This window comes from Phascolarctos cinereus, unplaced genomic scaffold (genome assembly GCF_003287225.1).
Source record: "Phascolarctos cinereus isolate Bilbo 61053 unplaced genomic scaffold, phaCin_HiC Scaffold_1;HRSCAF=81, whole genome shotgun sequence".
NCBI classification, from domain to species: Eukaryota; Metazoa; Chordata; class Mammalia; order Diprotodontia; family Phascolarctidae; genus Phascolarctos; species Phascolarctos cinereus.
This window is the reverse complement of record NW_027555514.1, coordinates 212,759,232-212,781,414: the sequence shown is the minus strand read 5'-3', so window position 1 is coordinate 212,781,414 and position 22,183 is coordinate 212,759,232. Positions and strand designations below refer to the sequence as shown.

At 37.9% G+C, this 22,183-nt stretch overlaps 1 protein-coding gene across 1 annotated transcript in view; it reads right to left on the bottom strand.

Moving 5' to 3' along the window:
* Positions 1 to 10,563: 10,563 nt before the first annotated feature.
* DIP2B (disco interacting protein 2 homolog B) overlaps positions 10,564 to 22,183 on the bottom strand; it is a 209,823-nt gene continuing 198,203 nt past the window's right edge. Inside the window, 1 exon segment of the mRNA XM_020966118.2 lies at positions 10,564 to 15,319. Coding sequence (XP_020821777.1) covers positions 15,067 to 15,319 — 253 coding nt within the window. The 3' untranslated portion in view covers positions 10,564 to 15,066.

Here is a 22,183-nt window from a genome sequence, read left to right as displayed (position 1 = left end):
AAATGTTCAGTCACATTGCTCTCACTAAAAACATTTTAATAATTTTTAGCAAAAGCAACAAATTTTCTTATACTGTTTAATAAATTATTTTTTTTTCTGTTTTTGGCTAGGCAACGGGGTTAAGTGACTTGCCCAGGGTCACATAGCTAGTAAGTGTTATGTGTCTGAGGCCTGATTTGAACTCAGGTCCTCCTGAATCCAGGACTGTTGCTCTATCCACTGAGCCATCTAGCTGTCCCAATAAATTCTTTTAAAACCTATTTTTGTATATTTTATAATGTGTGCAATAGTGCTATTACATATATAGTTTATAAATAAATATACATATATTAATGGTGCATGCTCAACATCTTTAAACTGATATGATAAGCAATCAAAAAAGTTTAAAGATCATTGTTCTAGAGCTTCTTTTAAGCTTACTTACCCTGCCCTGCCAGTGCCACTGTAATTTTCTGCCTGCAATATCTACCTACTAAGGATTCAATGAGACAGTAATTTTTTATTTTTTTATTTTTTTTAAATTTTTATTTTGCATTCTGAATACCCCTTCCCCTGGTCTGCCTTCTCTTCTATCTCTCCCCCCTCCCTTCTCTTATCCCCTTCCCCTTCTATTTTCCTGTAGAGCAGGATAGACTTCTGTACCCCATTTCCTGTATTTCTTATTTCCCAGTTGCATGTGAAAACATTTTTTTTAAAACATGTGTTTTTAAAACTTTGAGTTCCCAATTTTCTCCCTTCTTCCCTCCCCACCCACCCTCATTGAAAAGGCAAGCAACTCAATATAGGTTATACATGTGTAGTTATGCAAAACGCTTCCATAGTAGACATGTTGTGAAAAATTAACTCTATTTCCCTTAATCCTATCCTGCCCTCCCATTTATTCTATTCTTTCTTTTGACCCTGTCCCTCCTCAGAAGTATTTACTTCTGATTACCCCCTTTCCCAATCTGCCCTCCTCTCTATCATCCCCCTACTCTCTTGTCCCCTTTCCCCCCCCTATTTTCCTGTAGGGTAACACAAATTTCCATACCCAATTGAATGTGTATGTTATTCTCTCCTTAAGCCAAATCCTAGGAGAATAAGATTCCCAATGAGACAGTAATTTAAAGGGCATTTAGCTGTTATTAGTACCTTGTTCAGCCATTTTCTAGTTTCCTTTGCTATAGAGATTATAGAGAGCATCAAGAAATTAAATCCACAAGCTGACATTTCCTGTTGGACATTTTCAACTTGGACATTTAGTGAACTGGGTTCTGACCACAAACTTTAGATGTGGGTAGTGGAAGCAGGAAGAGAGTACAAGTTCCACCTTTCCTTTGGCCTCTTGCCTCAGCCCCTAGGGTACTTAGGATTTCACTGGATTTCTAGGAAAGTCTCAATTTCAAAAGTGATTGTGATAATATGATACTAATAACAGTGGAAAATCCTTCGAATATGTGACCTGTCATATGCTCACCAACATATTTATTAGTAGCAATTTTATCACAAATAGCCAACACAGACACACTTACTATGTGCCAGGCACTGTGCTAAATGTTTTACAATTACTGTTTCATTTGATCCCCACAACAACCCTGGGAGGTAGGTTTGATTATTACCCCTCATTTTATAGATGAGCAAACTGAGCTAGACAAAGGTTTAAATGACTTGGCCAGAGTTACACAATGGGTAAGTGTCTGACGCCAAATTTGAGTTTAGGTCTCCTAGGGTCTAGGTCCCAGAGCTTTCTCCACTGCACCACCGTGTGTGTGTGTGTGTGTGTGTGTGTGTGTGTGTGTGTGTGTGTGTGTGTGTGTACAGATACACACATGTGTGTATCTGTGTATATATATATATATATATATATACATATATATATATATACACATATATATGATGTCTACAAAGTGCCTTATGCAGTATCTTATTTGATCCTAATCATGACATGAGGTAAATACTTATAGTTATTATCCCCATTTCTGTGCCAGTGACTTAGACAATGTCACACAGCTAAGATCAGATATTGGATTCAAACTGCTATCTTTCTTTATGCAAACCTCAAACTACTATGGAAATGATTATGCAAGAGGCTAAGAATCTTTGTCTTCACTGAATGAATGAATGAATAAAGTGCTTATCATGTGTAAAGCACTGTGCTAAGAAAAAGAAATAGAAAAGTCAGACATTCCATGCTCTCAAGAAGCTCACATTCTAAAAGAGGAAATGGGGAAGTTTCAGCTGAAAGTCAGAAGGAAAGGTCCTGTAGCCCCTGGGGTGCAGCCCCAAAGCAGACAATAATGGACTCTTTTCTAATATATTTCCACTGATAAAAATCATATCAGTTTCTGTTATTGCGCCATTTCACAGTGCCAAGGACTTAAATAATAAGAATTTTCTTTCTGAGTCTTCAATAGCAGCTGTACAGCTGCAGGAGTGAATGCCAGGCTACATCCCCACAGGGGTTGCTTCCTGGGAGGATAGCTGCTGAAACGGGGCTCTGCCATTCCAAAGGCTCCTGGGTTCGGAGTCCCTGGGCTGTCTCTGTCAGTGTCTGAGGGGAGATAGTGATCAAGGTGGTAGTGGTGATTCGACTTATCTGATGCATACTGACTCTTGTCCTTTCCTCCCAGTGCCCTACTGGTTTAGCTAGGCTGGCTTGCCTGTCTTGTGAGTGACAGTTAGTTGGTAGTTGGTAAAGATAGCTGTTCCTTCTCCGTATGAGCTGCCTCCCCAGATGATGGCTGTAAGGGCTAGGCTGGAAGCTGACCCAGTAATCTGGGGGTGCTGCCACTCTCAGGGCTCTTGCATCCATCTGCCTGTCTGTGCTACTTGATCAGTAATTGTTTGTTGGTTTTTTGGGGGGGTGAGGCAATTGGGGTTAAGTCACACAGCTAGTGAGTGTTATGTGTCTGAGCTCAGGTCCTCCTGACTCCAGGGCCTGTGCTCTATCCACTGCTCCACTTAGCTGCCCCAGATTCCCTTTCTTTCCTCCAATCGTTGGAGTTCCTTTACTTCCTTTTTTTTTAAAGACAATTGGGTTTAGTGACTTGCCCAAGGTCACACAGCTAGTGAGTGTCAAGTGTCTGGTCTGAGGCTGGATTTGAACTCAGGTCCTCCTGACTTCAGGGCTGGTGCCCGATCCACTGCGCCACCTAGCTACCCCTTGATCAGCAATTGTTGTTGGTGCTGATGGGAAGGTGGGGCCCTTCTCCACCATGGAAACAGCCTGGTGGTTCAGGAAACACTGGATACAGTTCTTAAGGCTCTTGGGATTGGTTCCTGGGCTATTTTTGTTAGGACCTGAGGGGAGATGACAGTCAAGGTAATTCAGCTTTACTGATACATGTTTCCTCCAGTTTTCTCCTCTGGGTGCTCTGCTGCTTCGGCTAGGCCAGATTGCCTGCTGTGGGAGTGACATTTGGTCATCAGTAGCAAAGCAAATGTATTTCGTCTTTCGTATACAGAGCTAGGTGTCACAGTGGATAGAGTGCTGGGCCTCGAGTCAGGGAGATATCTTCCGCAGTTCAAATCTGGCCTGAGATGCTCACTAGCTGTGTGACCCTGGGCAAGTCACTTAACTCTTTTGTCTCACTTTCCTCATCTGTAAAAGTATCTGGAGAAAGAAATGGCAAACCACTCCAGTGTCTTTGCCAAGAAAATCTCAAATGGGATTACAAACAGTCGGACACAACTGAACAATAACAATTTTAGTATAACCCAATAAAATGGAAAGAAATGTATGAAAGTTGTTTGTAGCATCCCAGCTACAATATCTGGACCAGAAGTCAGTAGACTGAATTTTAATTACTTTAATTACTTTAATTAATGTAATTTTAATTACTTCCCAGCTTTGCTATAACTAACTATATCACTCAAGGCAAATCACTTCTCCCCCCCCCCCCGTCCTGGACTCAGTTTCCACATCTATAAAATGAAGACTATATATAGCAATATATAGCAGAGGTCATCTCCTCCATAAAACATGTTTGAGGCTGCCCGTCCTGTTTACCATTGATCGCGTGGGGGTTACGGGCAGATAGATAATGCAATAGATAGAATGCTGGGCCAGAAGGCAGGAAGAACCGAGTTCAAATCTAGCCTCAAACACTTATAGCTGTTTTGTGACACTAGGCAAATCACTTGACTTCTGTTTGCCTCAGTTTCCTCATTTGTAAAATTAGGATAATAATAGTACCTCCTTCCCAAGGGTTGTTGTAAGGATCAAATGATATAATAATTGTAAAGTGTTCAGCATATTTCACACAGTGCCTGGCACACAGCAAGTACTACATAAATGTCAGATACTATTTGGGGATTTCTTCCAGCTATGTGGTGGTCTTATATGACATAGCAAGCTGTGAGCGGTGGTTTCTTGATCTCACCTACTTTTCCATCCTGCCCCCATGACAGCAACAGGAGGCGGGGTGCTATATCAGTTAAAAAAAGTGATAGCTACTAACTCAGCCTCTGCTTTTGATGCTCCCATGAACTGGGTGTGAGCAGGTAAGGAGAAAATCATCTATGTAGCACTGACTACATGCCAGGCACTGGCATAAGCACTTTTTTGCAGATATTATCCTGTCTGAACAACAACCCTGATGTTATTAGTTCCATTTTATAGTTGAGGAAGCTGAAGCAAAAAGAGGTTAAGTGATTTGCCCAGGGGTTATCCAGCTAGGTTTTCTGGATCCTGGCCAAGAGCTCTATCTGAGCCAGCAGCTGCCTACTTTCTCTGAGGCAATTTGTGAGCATAATAGAATCCCTGTGAGAGGGTGGAGGGATGGGCTGTGATCTTTTCTCCCACCTCACTGCAGATCCCATGAGAGGCTCAATCCTGACCCTGAGCCTCTGATTACCTTTTCTGCTTTGTTTTCCTTTCCTGAGTGGGTGAATGTACATCAGCTTCCAGGTGGATATGTCCAGATTCAGAGGTTTGATCTCATGATCTTGTGAGGTCCAAAGGTCCTGGGTCTAGTGAAAGTAGTGATTGGTTGTGGCAGATGTAGGAGGGGTGACTTGGGAAGTGGCTCAGCCTGAAGTTCAGAGGAGGTTTGGATTTGGAATGGAGTGGCAGAGCAGAGCTCAGTGGAAATGGAGAATGCCTAACAGCAACTTCACAAACTGCTTAATGTTTTGAAATTGAAGTTTCAGCCTCCCAGTAAATTGTAACAGTATGGTATCAGTGTAGCAGGTTGTTAAAATGTAGTAGTTTAGGACTCTCAGCACCTCACCTTTTAGTTTACTTCTCCATGTGTCATTTGACTCATTACTATGTATTTAATTTTATCCTCCCAAGTTCCACAACTGTCTAGGTATATATATATATATACATATATATATAAAATTTATGTTAATATAATTATTATAATTAATATAAGTATATATTGAATTATAATTCAATTTCTCTTAATTTATTTCTCATTAAAAGATATGTTTATTATTAGTTAGCTTGAGCATCCATCCCACTTCATTTAATATTAATGAATTAATTCAACTAGTATCAATTAATGAACAGATGAAACCTGTCCCAATAGTACTTATTTATCTATGATTAAATAAGTATTATATATAACTAAATATATGCAATTTATTAACAAATAAATTTGAAATATATATAATACACATACATGTATATAACTACATTTTGTCTGTGACTAATGTCACGTCTTGTCACCTCAAACTCTTAATATAATAAATGACTTCATGCACTTCAGATGTTATTTTTCTCTAAAAATTATACCACAGTTACAATAGTACTGAGTAAGAAGTTTCTCCTAATCCCCTTTTGTTTTCAGCTTCTCTCTAGCTGTGAAAAGAGATTCAGCTTCTCTTCATAGAATTGTCTTTATTGGATTTTCTTATAAAATACGAAGACAGTTTTCACAAGGGAGTGCATCCTCACTTTTCGTTCTGTCTTCCCCATAAGACTCTTCACAGGTCCTTTTGTATCATAGATAAATTTTTCTCCCCAGATTTTTTCATAGCTCCTCAAGAATAAAAGATAAAACAGATCCTCTTTTGAACTCCACAGGGAGAAACTGGCCAAACCATTTTTTAAACTGACTTTTTAAACTAAGTTTCTCAACATTCCATTCAAGCTCTCTCTGGCTCTTCAAGCTCCAGTCAGTATTAAGATTGTGAGAAGACAGAGCTTGCTCCCTCTCATTAGAAGCAGGTTCCCCTAGGACTGAACCATATTCAAATTGCATGCCGCGGTTTATAGAACAGGGAGTGAGTGGGTGCAGTACTCCGGGCCACTGAATGGATCCTAAAGGTTAGGGAGATTATAATAGAATCATAGAACCTCAAAGCTGGAAAGGCTGTTAAGGTATTTTGTAGTTCAATTTACTGATTTGATTGATGCAATCTTCTTCTAGCCTTCCCCAACTCCTCAATTCCAGTGCCTTCCCTCCTTTTATTTCCTATTTATCCCATGTGTGGCTTGCTTTGTATATATTTGTTTGCATGTTGTCTTTTCTATTAGAATGTAAACCCATCGAGGGCACAGACTGTCTTTTGCTTCTTTTTATATCCCCAACAATTTGCACAGTGCCTGGCAAATAGTAGGCATTTAAATGCATGTTGATTGGGAATCTGAAGACCTGAATGGTTAAGTGATTTAAAATCACACAACTAGTTAGTAGCAGAAGCAAAATGAGACCTCACTTGCTTCATATTGTTAGGATACAATGAGAGAATTTATGTGAAAGAATATGGAAAAAGTAAAAATTGCTACACAAATGTAAAAGCAGTTTTATTATGTCTCTTAGGGAGTTAGTTCGGTATTTCTAAAACATCTCTTAAATACAGCAATACTGTTCTCTGTTCTTTAAAAGGTTTTGTCCCCCCCCCAAAAAAAAAAGGTTTTGTGTCTTTAATTTATTCTAGTGACTATTATGGTGCTACAAAATATGAATAACCATTATATATTAACAAAATGATTATTCTCTTTCTGAAAAGACCCAAAATCTAATCAGCTTTACCTGTTCTAAGTGGACCTTATGATATGGGCAACTGAAGTTTTTTTCTCTGAATGGCCCAGTGACCTCTTAGCTGTTAAATTGGATGTCCTTTTCTCATCCCTTGTCCTCCTTAGCTACTTGGCAACTTTTGACATAATCAACTTCTCCTTCCTCCCAAGTAGTCCTGAATCTCTTTTGTAGGATTATCATCTATGCTACTTCATTTTGGTGATTTTTTTGGCTTAGTTGTTTCAGTCATGTCCAACTCTTCATGACCCCATTTGGGGTTTTCTTGGCAATTAGGGTTGGTTTGCCATTTCCTTTTCCAGTTCATTTTACAGATGAGGAAACTGAGGCAAACAGGGCCCAGGGCCATATAGCTAGCAAATGTCTGAGGCCAGATTTGATGAGTACTCCTGATGCCAGGCCCAGCACTCTATCCACTGAGCCAGCTTGATGCTCAAAATCTTAGTAATACTTTAAGCTTTAAGTTCAGAATTAAAATATTATCAATGTAAAAATTTTTGAAAGGTTTTAAACATTTAAAAATGTTTCTCATTAAAATTCAACCTTTTTGTGCTATATATACACATTAGTCAATTTCCAAACTGCAAAAGTTTGCCATCAGTTGCTGATCAGTGACCGAAAAGATTGCATTTATACTCCTGAGGTTTTGATGCATACTCCAATTTTGCCAAGACCTCACAAGAGTCTAATGGCGATAGCTGAAGTGACCAGGGTAGCCAACTGGAAGAGGACCTCCTTTATTGATCCAGAGGTCTTAGAACTATCAAATACACAATGCATAATGACAAGGGACCCCCCCCCGTCTTGTTAAAATTTAAATTAAAACATTATTTAAAATTCAAAAAAGTGTAAATTTAAATAAACTGATTTTTTGAATAAATTTGTATCATTTTTAAACTTCCAAAGTTATTAAAGCTTAAAACTGTATTAAGGCTTTTGGGATACCCTGTATATCTATCCGTATCTGGCTTAGTTGTTGAGTTTCCTGGATTACTTTTTTACCTCCCCCAGCAGCTTTCTTGTCTGTTTTTGCTATGTATTGGTATCTCCATGGCCAAGCACTTAAATAAGTAATAAGTGCTTTATTTAATCTAATCTGCAGCCCCGCCCTATCCTTCCACCAGGAACTGGTTTTTTAGCTTTGTATTCTCAGCACAGCCTTTCACCTACTGGTAGATGCTTAATGAGTTCAATAATTTCAGAACTCCCTAAGCATTTTGCCAACAGGTAAAATCTAATTTTTGGTTACGTACAAGTATCAGAGAAATTGATGGCAACTATGTCTCTCTAAAAATATCTGACTAGCTACTCACACTATGCTTACTAGTGTGTGACAAGGTTTTAAGGTGCTGTCTTGATCACAAATTAACATTTCTAGCTTTCCAACATGCTTTTGAATGGCAAATGAGACATTCAAATTTCCAGACACAAATTTCCATTTGTGTCTGTTAATTTAGTACCAGTTCACTTCAACAATCATTTAAGCACCTAGTAGGTGCTACTACTGTGCTAGGGGATTAAAATCAGAAGCAAAACAAAGCAAGCAACTTTATTAGCTCAGAGATTTGCTGAACTAAATTGACTGAAGGGAAAGGCAACAAGCAGAACTTTTAAAAAACTAAAATAAGCCAAAATAGCTGGTTTCTATGTTGCACTTGCCAGTTACCCACAGGGATAAACTAGGCAAATTCATTTTAAGTCAACTCAATTTATCTGTAAAGTGGGGTCATTTAAAACTAAACTTCACTTTTGTTAGGTTTAACCTTTTTTTTCCCCATCAAACTTTTGACTAAGCTATTAACGTTTAAAAAAAAAAGTTAGAGGGTTTTGCCAGACTCTCAGCATCCTGATAAAAGCATAAATGAAGTTAACAGAACAAAGATGGGGAGTATAAGCACCGTGCGGCCCCCCAAATTAGCTCCCGAAAATTCTTAAATGGATGCTTTGATGTTTTCAAAACATTGCCACATCAGCCCTCGCTTTCAAAGGAAAATGCTTATTTTACAGACTGAAAGCCATAATTAGAAATGGCTTATCTTTATTATACTTACAGGATACAAATAGTTATTTTTTTGGTGGGTAGGGAGAAGAGGGTAGATTCAATGGTTCTCGCCATGACTTTCCTTTTTGAACGCAGGAAATAACAGACAAAACAAGCAGATTTGGGGAAACAGAAATCCTGCAGATGCTTTTAGAAAAGTAATTAGAAGGTAAAATAAAATTAGGTGTGCTGTTAACATGCGTGGGAAAGTAGGTACACTAACAAACTGTTGGTGCAGTTGTCAACTGGTCCAATCATTCTGGAGAACAATTTGGAACTCTGGCTATAAAACTGTGCATACCCCATGACCAAGCAATACCAATACTAGGTCTGTACCCCAAAGAGATCAAAGAAAAAGGACCTGTACGTACAAAAATATTTATAGCAGCTCTTTTTGCAGTGGCAAAGAATTGGAAATTGAGGGGATGTCCATTAATATGGCAACGGCTAAGCAAGCTGTGGTATATGATTTTGATGGAATTGTGTTGAGGGGGAAGGTTTCAGAAAAAACATGGGAAGACCTATGTGAACTGGTTCAAAGTGAAGTGCACAGAACCAGATCACTGTACATAGTAACATCCAATATTATAATGATGGTTTACTGTGAAAGACCTAGCTACTCTGATCAATACTGATCCAAGACAATTCTGAAGAATTCATGATGAAAAATGTTATTGGCCTCCAGAGAGAAAACTGATGAACTGGTGCAAATTAAAGTATAACTTTCCTTTTTAAAAAAATATTATTTTATTGTCCCCTAGTTACATATAAAGACATTTTTTAACATTCATTTTAAACAAATTGAGTTCCAAATTTTCTTTCTCCCTCACCTCCCCCTTCCCTGAGACAGTAAGCAATTTGATATAGATTATACATGTTCAATCACTGAAGCATAATTTTCTCTTTTTTCTTGCTTTTCTTTGGTAACATGGCCAATATGAAAATGTTTTGCATGATTTATGTATAACTGATATGTGAAACTGATATCATATTGCTTGCCCTTTCACAGGTTAGGGGAGGACTGGAGGGTGGGAGAGAATTTGAACTCAAAATTTTAAAAGTAGTTAAAAATAAACACTTTTTAAAAAAAACTGTAAAAGAAAAATGTTCCCATCTAATGAACTAGCATGAGATTACTTGGTTCCAAAATAATGATTTTTTTTCACTTTCTTGGTCCATTCTTCTTTTAACAGATTTGAGATCTCTATGGCCAATTCTCTTGAAACCATGTGGTTGTAATCAGACCTTGGTTCAAGCCCTAGCTCTGTTACCAGTGACCTTGGGCAAATCACTTCAGCAGTCTAATGTATAAATTTCCACAGTAAAATGGGGATGGTGACAATACTGGTACCGTCTCCCTTCCAGGAATGTTGTAAGGACCACAAACAAATGTTTGGTAATTTGTAGACCATAGTTATACAAATAAAAGGTACTACCATCATTATAATTTCTCACATCATTTGTTACTTTGGGAGATTTTGTTGCCACTTGAGACTGAACGTACCAGACTCTACCCAGACAACCCTCCCACCCAATGAAGTGATGACGTACACAAACAGGCATCAATATTTATTAACACAAGACAAAGGAAACACATTCAATGAATTAATAGAACACTGTCCAGCCAGATGTTAAATTTAAAAAAATGTATATCTAGTCTAATTTCAAATAAATAAAAAAAACTTTATACATAATTACATAGTATTATAGTTTGAATTTGACACTGGTAAATATTTGACAGAAAGTAAACAAAAACTGCATTTAGGACTAAAAAAATTATTCTCATATCTTTACAATCTCATCCTCTGGACAAATAACATGGCCCATCTACATTAGACTAAATCAGGAAGGTCACAAAAAGGATAAAGGAAAAGACTCATGTTTTAAGAGTATTGTAGCTTCACGCTCCAATTTCTCTTGCCACCAGTACATTACAGCAGACAACAAAAACAATGCTAAGGCATAGATCATTCTGGAGCTTGAGAGCAAGAAGGTGAGGTTAGCATGACTCCTCCTTGGTTTAGTATGAAAGATTCCTGGATTCCTAGGGAAATGGTTTATTTGGCCAAGAGATCCAGCACCATGCCTAGGGCAAACACCATAACACAAATGCTAAGGTCTTAGGTTTCTTTGTTTGAGCCAAGCACTGTGCCAAATTTTCCCAAGGGCTATCCTAAAGTGGTAACTAGTAGGAAGGCTACTGGTCCCTGATAACCAGAAGCAAAGCAATTTTCTAAGGATCTGAGGGAAGGAAGGACTTGTACTAGGGAGAAAATAGCCCACTGTGTGGCAAGAAGCATTATTAAATAATGCCAATCATGCCATGCTAGTCACTAACTCCAGAGTTTTAATGTTCATAAGGATATAAACACTAAACTTATATAGCTCCCTGTAAGTATTCTTCATCTCCAGGCACTCTTCCAAAGAAGCTGCCTTTATTGCCTTATTTTGCAGTTTTAACAATAAGGGTCTCAATTTGATGAATGGATCTCTTTGGACTGAGATGAAAACTCATTCATTTAGTGGATGAAAATACACATTTTCTTCTCCATTCCCACATACAACTTTTGCATAGGAACACAGGTAGTGTGTCCTAGAGACCTGCTAAGGCTATGTGCAGTAGATGACTTCAAAAAGGTAAATATATATATATATGTGCATGTATTTTTGCATCCATTGTATGCACACATACATGTATGTATGCATACACACAAATACCACTGGAGGAAAATAAATTGCCATAATAGCTTTAAGAGCAGGAGTTTTTAACCTGAGGTCCAGGAACTTGAAAAATGTATTTTGATAACTGTATTTCAATATAATTAGTTTCCTTTGTAGCCCTATGTATTTTTATTTTACATATTTAAAAATATGATTCTGAGAAACGGTTCGTGGACTTCATCAGACTTCCAAGGAGGTCCGTACATAAAAAAGCTTATAAGCAAGTCCCATCACAAAGTCAAGTGACACCATGGGATATTTTCCTTACTGCAAGAGTAGGAGTACGTCTTGCTGTTGAAAACTTTCAGTTACACCAACTTTTAGTAGGGATCCAAAGGAAGGTAACTTGAATGGTAAGACTCTAGATCCAATCATCTAAGAAATGGCTGAAAGAACTAGGGGCACAGCCTGAAAAAGAGAAGATTTAGAGAGACATAAAGTGGTCGGTACATAGTAGGTGCTTAATTAACATAAACATGAGTTGAACTGAATCTAACGACAGCTGTCTTCAAGTATCTGAAGGGATATGTAAGAGATCTGACTTATTCTGCTTGGCTCCAGAAGAACCCTCTTTTAACAAAGGCTTATGATTCCTATGCCCTAAGGGTATAGCTACCCTAAGGGAAGGAAGCCCCAGGAAGCTACAGGGAGGCAGATCAATCTATGGAAGACTCGTTTAAAAATCAGAGCTGTACAAAAATGGAACAGGCTGCCTCATGAGGTAGTAAGTTCCTCATCGCTGGAGGTTTCAGGCAGAGGATGGATAAGCCCTCTATGCAGATGTTGTATAGAGGGTTTATCTAATGGGCATGAGGTTGGAGCAGATGATCTCCCAGGTCCCTTCCAGCTATGTGATTTCCTAATTCTATGACCAGAAGGGATAGTCACAGAATAATGCAGACATTGATCAAAAGCAGTGAAATGGCCACAAAAGCAGGAGCAGGATTGTTAGAGAGAGGCTACAGACCTGAAGAAATACAAAATCTATTCAACTCACAACCTGAATAATCAGCCCTCAAAGTTGCCTGTACTCTTCTGCTCATAAATGGAATGTCTTTTGCGAAAGGGTGAGTCTACATGTCTCCTTTCTAACTTTGCAGGTATGATTTATACTATTTTATGTATATATTTTTTTCTTTAGAATTGGGAAGACTACAGAGAAAGGCAGTTCTTCTAAAATAGTTGCCATGGCCCTCTGCTTTGTCCAGAATGAATCACTGATATATACATACATACATATATATGTATGTACATATGTGTGTGTGTATACACATATATCTCTCTTTTAAACCACACCAAACATTAGCAAGCCATTGTACCCGAAAACTAAACCATTTACCTGTATGCAGAGAGGTTTTGTGTTTGCCTTGATGGGTATGCTTTTCCTACACATGCCAGAGCCTCTCACACCACAAATTTAATTTACTCAAAATATTAAAAAACATATCTGCAACTGGAAAATGTTTTTGGGCCTGCCCTTGTTGGAGAATGAGAAGAAAAGAAATGAGGACAATGAAAAGGGTGGTAATAAAGTGGCTTCAAGTCATAGGACTATGTTTACGCAGCGATTCACAGCACTGCTATAGGGAAGGGTCTGTCTCTGCATTATAAACCTTATTTTCAGGGTAAATACAAGTCTTAAAAATTGTTTAAAAACATACTTAGTTTACATGATGTTACACTGGGGTAAATAATATGCATTATTAAAATAGAGTAAGTAAGTATTTACACAATAGACTAGATGGATCCAAGAGAACCATTCTAAAGTCTTATTCACTTTGAGGGTTTGGTGGTTCTTTTTTTAATTTTAAAAAATATTTCTGTAAGAAAAAAATAATAGAATCCAACTATGTTCGAATACATGAAGGATCAGACCAAAAATGGAAACTGAGCCACAGGCAAATTTGGCTCTGTCTTTTAGTCTGCTAGGCCTGGGTACCACAGTTATTCCAAAACAGTGTGTTTTGCATAAAACAGGGTTCCCTTATGAGTATTTTTCTAAGGCTGGCTATGATAGCATTCAAAGGAGTTGGCCAACATTGAACTTTTTATTTCTGTTGCAATGCATTGGCTACTTATCTCACTCCCTTCTCAACTTTCTCCCCCCCAACCATGTGTGCACAGTTTCCACCTGATAAAAGGTCGTTCCCTGCTCCCCCAATGGCTCCCATGGAGTGGAAAATCAGAAGGAACTTTCCAGTTTTAAAAGAGAAACTGCATGGAGAAATTGTAAATAGAAGTTTCACTACAAAGGAGAAATAGGGCTGGGGAAGAAGAAATTCACTGATTAGGAAGTCTTGACATCCAATTAATCAAATTCAAAAGCACAATTCAAAACTGGGGGTAGCAGGGAGTGGTATCTCCCTAGGAGAAGATAATCTTAATTTTTTTCTTGGTGCTTTGAGTAGTTTGTTTTGTAAAGTGAGACTTTCAATTGGTCAACTTGCAGAAGAAACAGGATTAATGTTTAAAAATTAAGTTCACTCTAAAGGGAAATGGGCTTTACAGACAAACACAGGCAGCTTGATCTTATAAAACATGCCAGCCAGCAAAGTCACAGTACAGTGCGCAATGGAAACCTGTATACAACTTAACATTTCTTAGTTATCTAACCAATTAAATGTTAAGACTCTTAAAATTACAATCCTAAATGTTTCTATTTTGGTGGCTGTAGTTATACAAGCCATTTTTGTTTTGCGCTGAATTATGCATACTACTATATACAGTTTAAAAATATAGGCAAAACCCTTTAAATTTTAGGCATGTGCATGTGTGTGTATGTATGATGACATGATTCTCAGATTTAACGAGTCATCCACTTTGCTTATGGCATGACTATAAGTATTCTGTATAACCCCATGTTAACAAAGCCCCAAAGCACTAGCTACAGTATAATTGCAAAATACAGTATATGATGGAGACCTGTGGAACTCGGACTATTTCCTTTATGTTAATAAATCCCTTCGCAAAATTCTAAAACAGCATTAGATAAAAATACAAGTATGTACAACAGATGAAAAAAGGTAACACCCATTTAGCAAAGGCTTTAGTAACGTGCTGCCTACATTGTCAATGTTAAAGGTCACCCCAAGTAAACTATAAACTTTTCTTTTTTTCATTTGCTACCAAATGAAATTCCCTTTCCTGTTTGTCACATGATTGAAGAATCCCATAGGATGAGATGAAGGAAATAACGTATCCACCTCAAATCATTTTACAGCAAGTATTAGTACTTGTTTTTAGCTTTTTTTTTTTTAAAGATGACAATAGTGGCCCAGCCTCAGGCCTTTGTTTTTCATGGTTCTGAGGAATTGGCCACATGCCCATAATGCACAATTACATGTTATAAGCCACATAGATAGGATCTAACTGATCTGCCAGAAAGCTGTCCCGGAGGTGCATCCGCTGCTTCTCTCCTCTGGAATTGATTGGGATGACACCCGGGTCCACGACAACCACAACTCCAACAATGAGGTAATGTTCTTCCAAGACCACGTTAGTCACCAACGGGACCAGATCCAGGGCTTCTTGCTCACAGCCACACAGTTCCACAACCACCACGAGCAAGTTGGTCCATGTGAACACAGCACTGAAATTTCAATGATATTGAATTAACATAGGCATTGATAACATGTTAATAAATTTAGGATCTAAAGGAAGCGGAGGCAGGGATAATTTCTAGGATGCATGCTTATACTTATATTTTTGAGTATGAACCTGTGATATTTTAGTAGTCAAAATATTTCCTAACAAAGAACAAAGCTCTCTATATAAAGAGTTAATTCTAGGAGAGCCTGAAAGTAGTTCAATACATCCACTCAGCTCAAGCAACAAGCATATATTAAGCATCTGCTATGTGCTGGGCAACGTGCTAGGTGCTGGGAATACAAAGACAAAAATGAAACTGTTCTTGCTTTCAAGGAATTTAAATCTAGCTAGGAGAGAAAACCTGTACATATACAGGTATATACAATACACAGGCAAAATAGATACAAAATAACTTTGAGGGAAAGACACTAGCATTGAGTGGGGTCAGGAGAGAATTTATGTGGAAGGTGGTGCTTTGGCTGAGACATGAAGGAAATTACGGACTCCAAGTGGTGGAAGGAAGGAAAGAGTGCGTTCTAGGCATGGGGGACACCAATTCTAGAGCGCTGAGATGAAGTGCTATGATTAAGGTGAGGTAAGAAGGCCAGTCTTTTTGGACTGTGGTGCAGAAGAAAAAGACTGAAAAGGGAAAAAAAACTAGAAAGGTAGGCCACTGCTAACATGTGAGACCAAAGAATGGTGTATATTTGATCTATAAAGTAAGAGTGCGCCCCCGGAGTTTACTGAGTAGAAGAGAAACATGGTTAGAATTATGCATGTAGAAAATTACTCAGCAGTTCTTTGGAAGACAGCAGAAGACCACTAGAAGGTTATTACAAGTCAAATTAAGAGGTAATGAAACCTTGAACTAGGTTAGGGGTCATGAGTGGAGTTCTAGTATAAGTAGAAGATTACGGTTGTGAACATGGGTGACTGGAAGGATAGTGGTATCCGAGAGAAATAGGGAGATTGAGAAGAGGTTTCTGTTTTGACATATAAAATACAAGATACCTGTGGAACATTTAGTTTGAAATGTCCAACAGAGGGTTGATGATACGGAAACGGGAATTCAGAAATGAGACTATGGGTAGATATGTAGATCTGGGACTATCAACACAGTGATAATTTAAATCCATGGGAGCTGATGAGTTCACCAAGAGACACTATATACATACATACATATAGACAAATATACGTATATAAAAGAATAAGAGAGATCAATGTCACAAAACCCCCTTCCCTGGGTAACTAACAGTGTCAAATGCAATAGAGAAGTCAAGAAAGTCAAGGTCTCAGAAATGACCCTCAGATATAGCAATTAAGAAACCATTGGTAACTTTGGAGAGAACATTTTCAGTTGAGTGATGAAGTTGAAATCCAGGCTGCAAAAGAGTTGAGAAGAGAAGATGAAGTGGAGGCAATGAGTGCAGATAGCTTCTAGGAATTTGGCTGAGAAAAAAAGGATGATAGCTTGAGAGCGTAGTTATAGTAAAAGTTGGTTTTTGTTTTTTAAAGGATGGGAAAGAAGTATATGTTTGAAGGCAAAGGAAAGGAGTTACTAGATCAGTGGGTATCGAAGATTAAAAAAAGGGGATACTTTGGAGGGCAGGGATGGGGATCAAGAGAACACACAGTGACTTTGGTGAGTAAAGCCACTACCTCTTTATCAGAGTTCCCTAATCCATCTTATCTCCCACAATATTATAGCTTAGAGTTTGGAACTTTAGCCCGCAAAACACTAAACTGTGTACATACCCTGACCAAGTGACAGTACTAGTAGGTCTATATTACAAAGAAGTCAAAGAAAGTGGGAAAGAACCCATAAGCACATCAATATTCACAGCACCATTTTTTGTTGTATCAAAGAACTATAAAAACAACAAAGAGGGGGTGACCATCAACTGGGGATTAGCTGAACGTATAATAGAACAGAGGTTGGCAAACTATGGTCCATGGGTCAAATTTGGCCTGCTGCCTATTTTTTTGTATAGTTCATAAGCCAAGAATGGGTTTTTACATTTTTAATGGTTGAAAAAAAATCAAAAGAAGAATACTTGGTGATATGAAAATTATATAAAATTCAAATATTAGTGTCCATAAATAAAATTTTATTGGAACACAGCCACACTCATTTGTTTGTACATTGTGAATGGCAGCGTTCCTGCTACAATGGCTTGCGTTGAGTGCTTGCAAAAAAAGACTAAAAGAGCTCTCATAGCTCCATGTTGCTTCTTGGTGCACTACAAATCATAGTGATGCAGTCATAATTTGCTGTTTCATACTGTACTGTGCTGATATTTTATTTTGTTTTTATTACCAGTGCATACCCATCATGTCAAAATAAGAAGAGGGAAAAATGTTTATGATTTTTTGAATTCAGTCCTGAGATGGACTTTTTTTTTGAAAGAAAAAAAATCCTCAATCACTACCACTGAATGGCTTTCAGACTTGTTAATGTTTCTTAATGAATTTAACCTAAAATTACAAGGCAAAAGAGTACTTATACGCAAAACTTTATTTCAGCGGTCAACTAACATTTCTTGAAAGGGCAGCTAGGTGGCGCAGTGTATAGAGAACCAGGCTTGGAGTTGGGAAGACTCATCTTCCTCAGGTCAAAAGCAGCCTCAGATATTTATTACCTGTGTGACTCTGGGCAAGTCACTTAACCCTGTTTGCTTCAGTTTCCTCATCTGTAAAATGTATTGATGAAGGAAATGGCAAACCATTCCAGTATCTTTGCCAAGAAAACCCCAAATGGGTCATGAAGAGTCAGAATATCAAGGGAACTAATGAAAAGAAATGCAGGGGAAGGTGGCCTAGCAATTGCAGATCTTAAATTGTATTATAAAGCAGCAATCATCAAAACTGCTTGGTACTGGCTAAGAAATAGAGTGGTAGATCAGTGGAATAGGTTAAATATGCAAGACACAGTAGTCAATGACTATAGTAATCTATTATTTGATAAACCCAAAGACCCCAGCTTCTGGGATAAGAACCCACTCTTTGAAAAAAACTGCTGGGAAAACTGGAAAAGAGTATGGCAGAAACTAGGCATAGACCCAATCTCACACCATATACCAAAATAAAGTCAAAATGGGTTCATGACTTAGATAGAAAGGCTGATACCATAAGTAAACTGGGAGAACAAGGAATAGTTTACCTATCAGATCTATGGAGAACAGAAGAATTCATGACAAAACAGGAGATAGAGAACATTATGAAAAGCAAAATGGATAATTCTGATTACATTAAATTGAAAAGTTTTTGTACAAACAAAGCCAATGCAACTCAGATTAGAAGGAAGGCAGAAAATTGGGAAATTTTACAACCAGTCTCTTTGATAAGGGCCTCATTTCTAAAATACATAGAGAATTAAGACAAATTTATAAGAATACAATCCATTTACCAGTTGATAAATGGCCAAAGGATATGAACAGACAGTTCTCAGATGAAGAAATTAAAAATGCTCTAAATCACTATTAATTAGAGAAATGCAAATCAAAACAACTCTGAGGTACCACAGATTGGCCAACATGATAAAACAGGAAAATGATAAATGTTGGAGAAGATGTGGGAAAATTGGAACACTAATGTATTGTTGCTGGAGTTGTGAAATGATCCAATCATTTTGGAGAACAATTTGGAACTATGCCCAAAGGGCTATAAAAATGTGCATACCCTTTGATCCAGCAATAGCACTTCTAAGGCTATATGCCAAAGATCATAAAAATGGGAAAAGGACCCACATGTACAAAAATATTCATAACAGCTCTTTTTGTGGTGGCAAAGAATTGGAAATTGAGGAACAGCTGAGCAAGTTGTGGTATATGAATGTAATGGAATACTATTGTGTTACAAGAAATGATGAGCAGGATGACTTCAGAAAAACTTGGAAAGACTTGTATGGTCTGATGCTGAGTGAAGTGAGCAGAACCAAGAGAACGTTGTACACAATAACAGCCACGTTGTGCGATGACTAATATTGATAAACTTAACCCTTCTCAGCAATACAAGACACCTCCAGAGGCGTTGTGATGGAAAATGATATCCACATCCAAAGAAAGAACTATGGAAGTTGAATTGTTATCTTTTTTTTCCTCTTCTGTTGAGTTTTGTTTCCTCTTTCTGATGGTTCCTCCTATGGTCTTAATTTTTACTTACAACACCACTAATGTGAAAATATGTTTCATAGGGAATGTAAATGTATAGCCTATATCAGATCGTCTTGGGGAGGGTGGTGAGGAGGAAGGGGGAGAAAAATTTTAAGCTCAAAAGCATATGGAAATGATTGCTGATAAATCAAAATTAATTAATAAAATAAATTTAAAAATTTTTCTTCTTACAAAGAAAAAGTCAGACACAACTGAAAAATGACTCAACACACTGTTTGAATCATAAATAATGTCAAGCTACTTTATACACTTAATATACTGTCAAAAGCTAAAATACGAAGTGAGATCTATATTCCTGCAAAATTTGCAACAAATAGATTTTGAGAGTTTAAAATTACAGTTCCAGCAGCACTTTTTTGGATCTTGATGCAAATGTAAAATATCTTTCCATATTTCAAAATCCATTTAACTGTGGGAACTTCCATCTAACCTTTAAATGGAATTATCTGCAACATAATGACATGCTAAAAGGCAAAAATATCAAGAGAAGAATCTAGTAGAATTTTATAGATGCCTTCCATATGATGAAAACGCTTAATTAAAATCACATGCTCAAGGACTTTTAGCAGTATTTGGCAGTACCTAGCTGTGTGAAAAGACATTTTCAGAGATGAAATATGTAAAATTTCATTACAGATCAGCATTAACAGTTGGGACATTTGAAATTGACTTTGATGATAAAAAAAGAGTTAACGAAATGTCTAAGAAATCAGGAGTTTTAGAGGACAACATAGGCAAGATAGCTTTGGATTAATGGGCTGTTGAGCATGTATTTTTAGAAAAAAAAAGCTGCAACGAGATCAGCAATTTTATATACAATCCCCTTTTTCTGCTCTTTGAAATATGTATGTTTGTTGGTGTTCATGAGCTCAGACTAACTAAAAAAACCTTATTGATTTATTTGTTTTGGTCAGGCATTTGGGGTTAAGTGACTTGCCCAAAGTCACACAGCTAGTAAGGATTGTGTGTCTGAAACTGATTTTGAACTCAGGTCCTCCTGAGTCTAAGGCCGGAGCTCTATCCACTGTACCACCTAGCTGCCCCTAAAACCTTTTTTTTTTCCAAAGGAAAAAATTCTCTCTTTTTAAGGTTACTGAAGCTAGGATTACTGGGTATGGTTACGAAAGTCTTTGTCACTGGCTAACTGGAATCTCAAAACACCTTTTTCTTCTATTACCTCTAGATAACTTACTAAAGCAGTAGGAATAAACAGAGGCATTAGCGTATCTAGGATACCAGCTTGGTGACTCTGGGCAACCTCAGTTTCTTTATCTGTAAAACAGTTCCCACCTCACAGGGCTACAATCTCAAATGAGAAGATGAATGTACACTAACCAGCCAACCCTACAGCGCTATACAGATGCCAGCTCTTATTATTGTTAGAGATAGTGCCAAGGTCAAAGGGACTGGAAATGTAATTCGTGTCTGGTTTCATTCTTATTCTGTTCACTGCTCCAGTCTAGCTGAGGAGGGTATAAATGATTTGCTACTAAATAAATAGGATCTAACCGATGTGTGAGGCGATTCTGCTAAGCCTTTCGTATTAACATGTTCACATGCCAACTACTGAACAACAACTCTCCTGCTCTCCTTGATACTGGTGAATATTGTCTGAAGAGAGGAGTGAAACAAGGGATCCCAACAAGACAGGGACCCTTACTGTATTGCTTAGTTTGGTGTCTAATCTAAACATTGTCATTTGCTGAATGTACATAATGAAATTTCAGTCATCTACAAACGAAGGCAATCATCTATATTTGCTGACCTTGGGGAATCTGCAACCAAGCCTTTCTTTTAACAATAAACAATGGCACCCTTTTATAATGCTGGTGGTTAAGGTCTGAGGGGGCAGCTAGGTAGTGCAGTGGATAGAGCACCAGTGCTAGTCAGGAGGACCTGAGCTCAAATCCAACCTCAGACACCGACTAGCTGTGTCATCCTAGGCAAGTCACTTAATCCTGTTTGCCTCAGTTCCTCATCTGTAAAGTGAGCTAGAAAAAGAAATGGCAAACCATTCCAGTATCTTTGCCAAGAAAACCCAAATGGTGTCATTAAGAGTCAGACACAACTGAAAAACAAGACTTGTTCTCAGCCTTTATTTTTCTAGGATGGCAACAGTGGTACAGTCTCAGGCCTTTTACTTTCATAGTCCTGAAGGTCTGTCTACTTGCAGTCCCCCTAATGTACATGCTAGAGAAAATAAATAGGATCTAAGTGATCTGTCAGGAAATTGTCCTGGAGGCATATCTTGCTCAAAGTCCCTATCCCACTCAACACAGCCTTTGTTCCAGATTTTGTCTTCTTTCTTCAAGCCTACCACCCCTTCCGCTGTGCCTTTAACTACTAAGGACTTTGCTTCTTGCTTTATTAAAAATACTGAAGCCACTTAGCATAAGCTCTCTCAAATTATTCATCTCAAGACCCCTTGAAATCACCACCCAACCATCTCCTTTATTCTAGCAATTTCTTATATGGATGTGGCTCTTCTCCTTGTCAAAGTCAACCCTTTTACCACATATGTCCAACATCTCATCCTACTCCATCCTTTCCAAAAGATTTCCCCCTCAATTATCCCTCTCTAATCATCAATCTACCACCATCTACTATTCCCTTCCTATTTTCAAACTTTTCTTCCATCCTTAAAAACCTTGATTAGACTTTACCATCCCCTCAATGATAACCCTATAATTTTT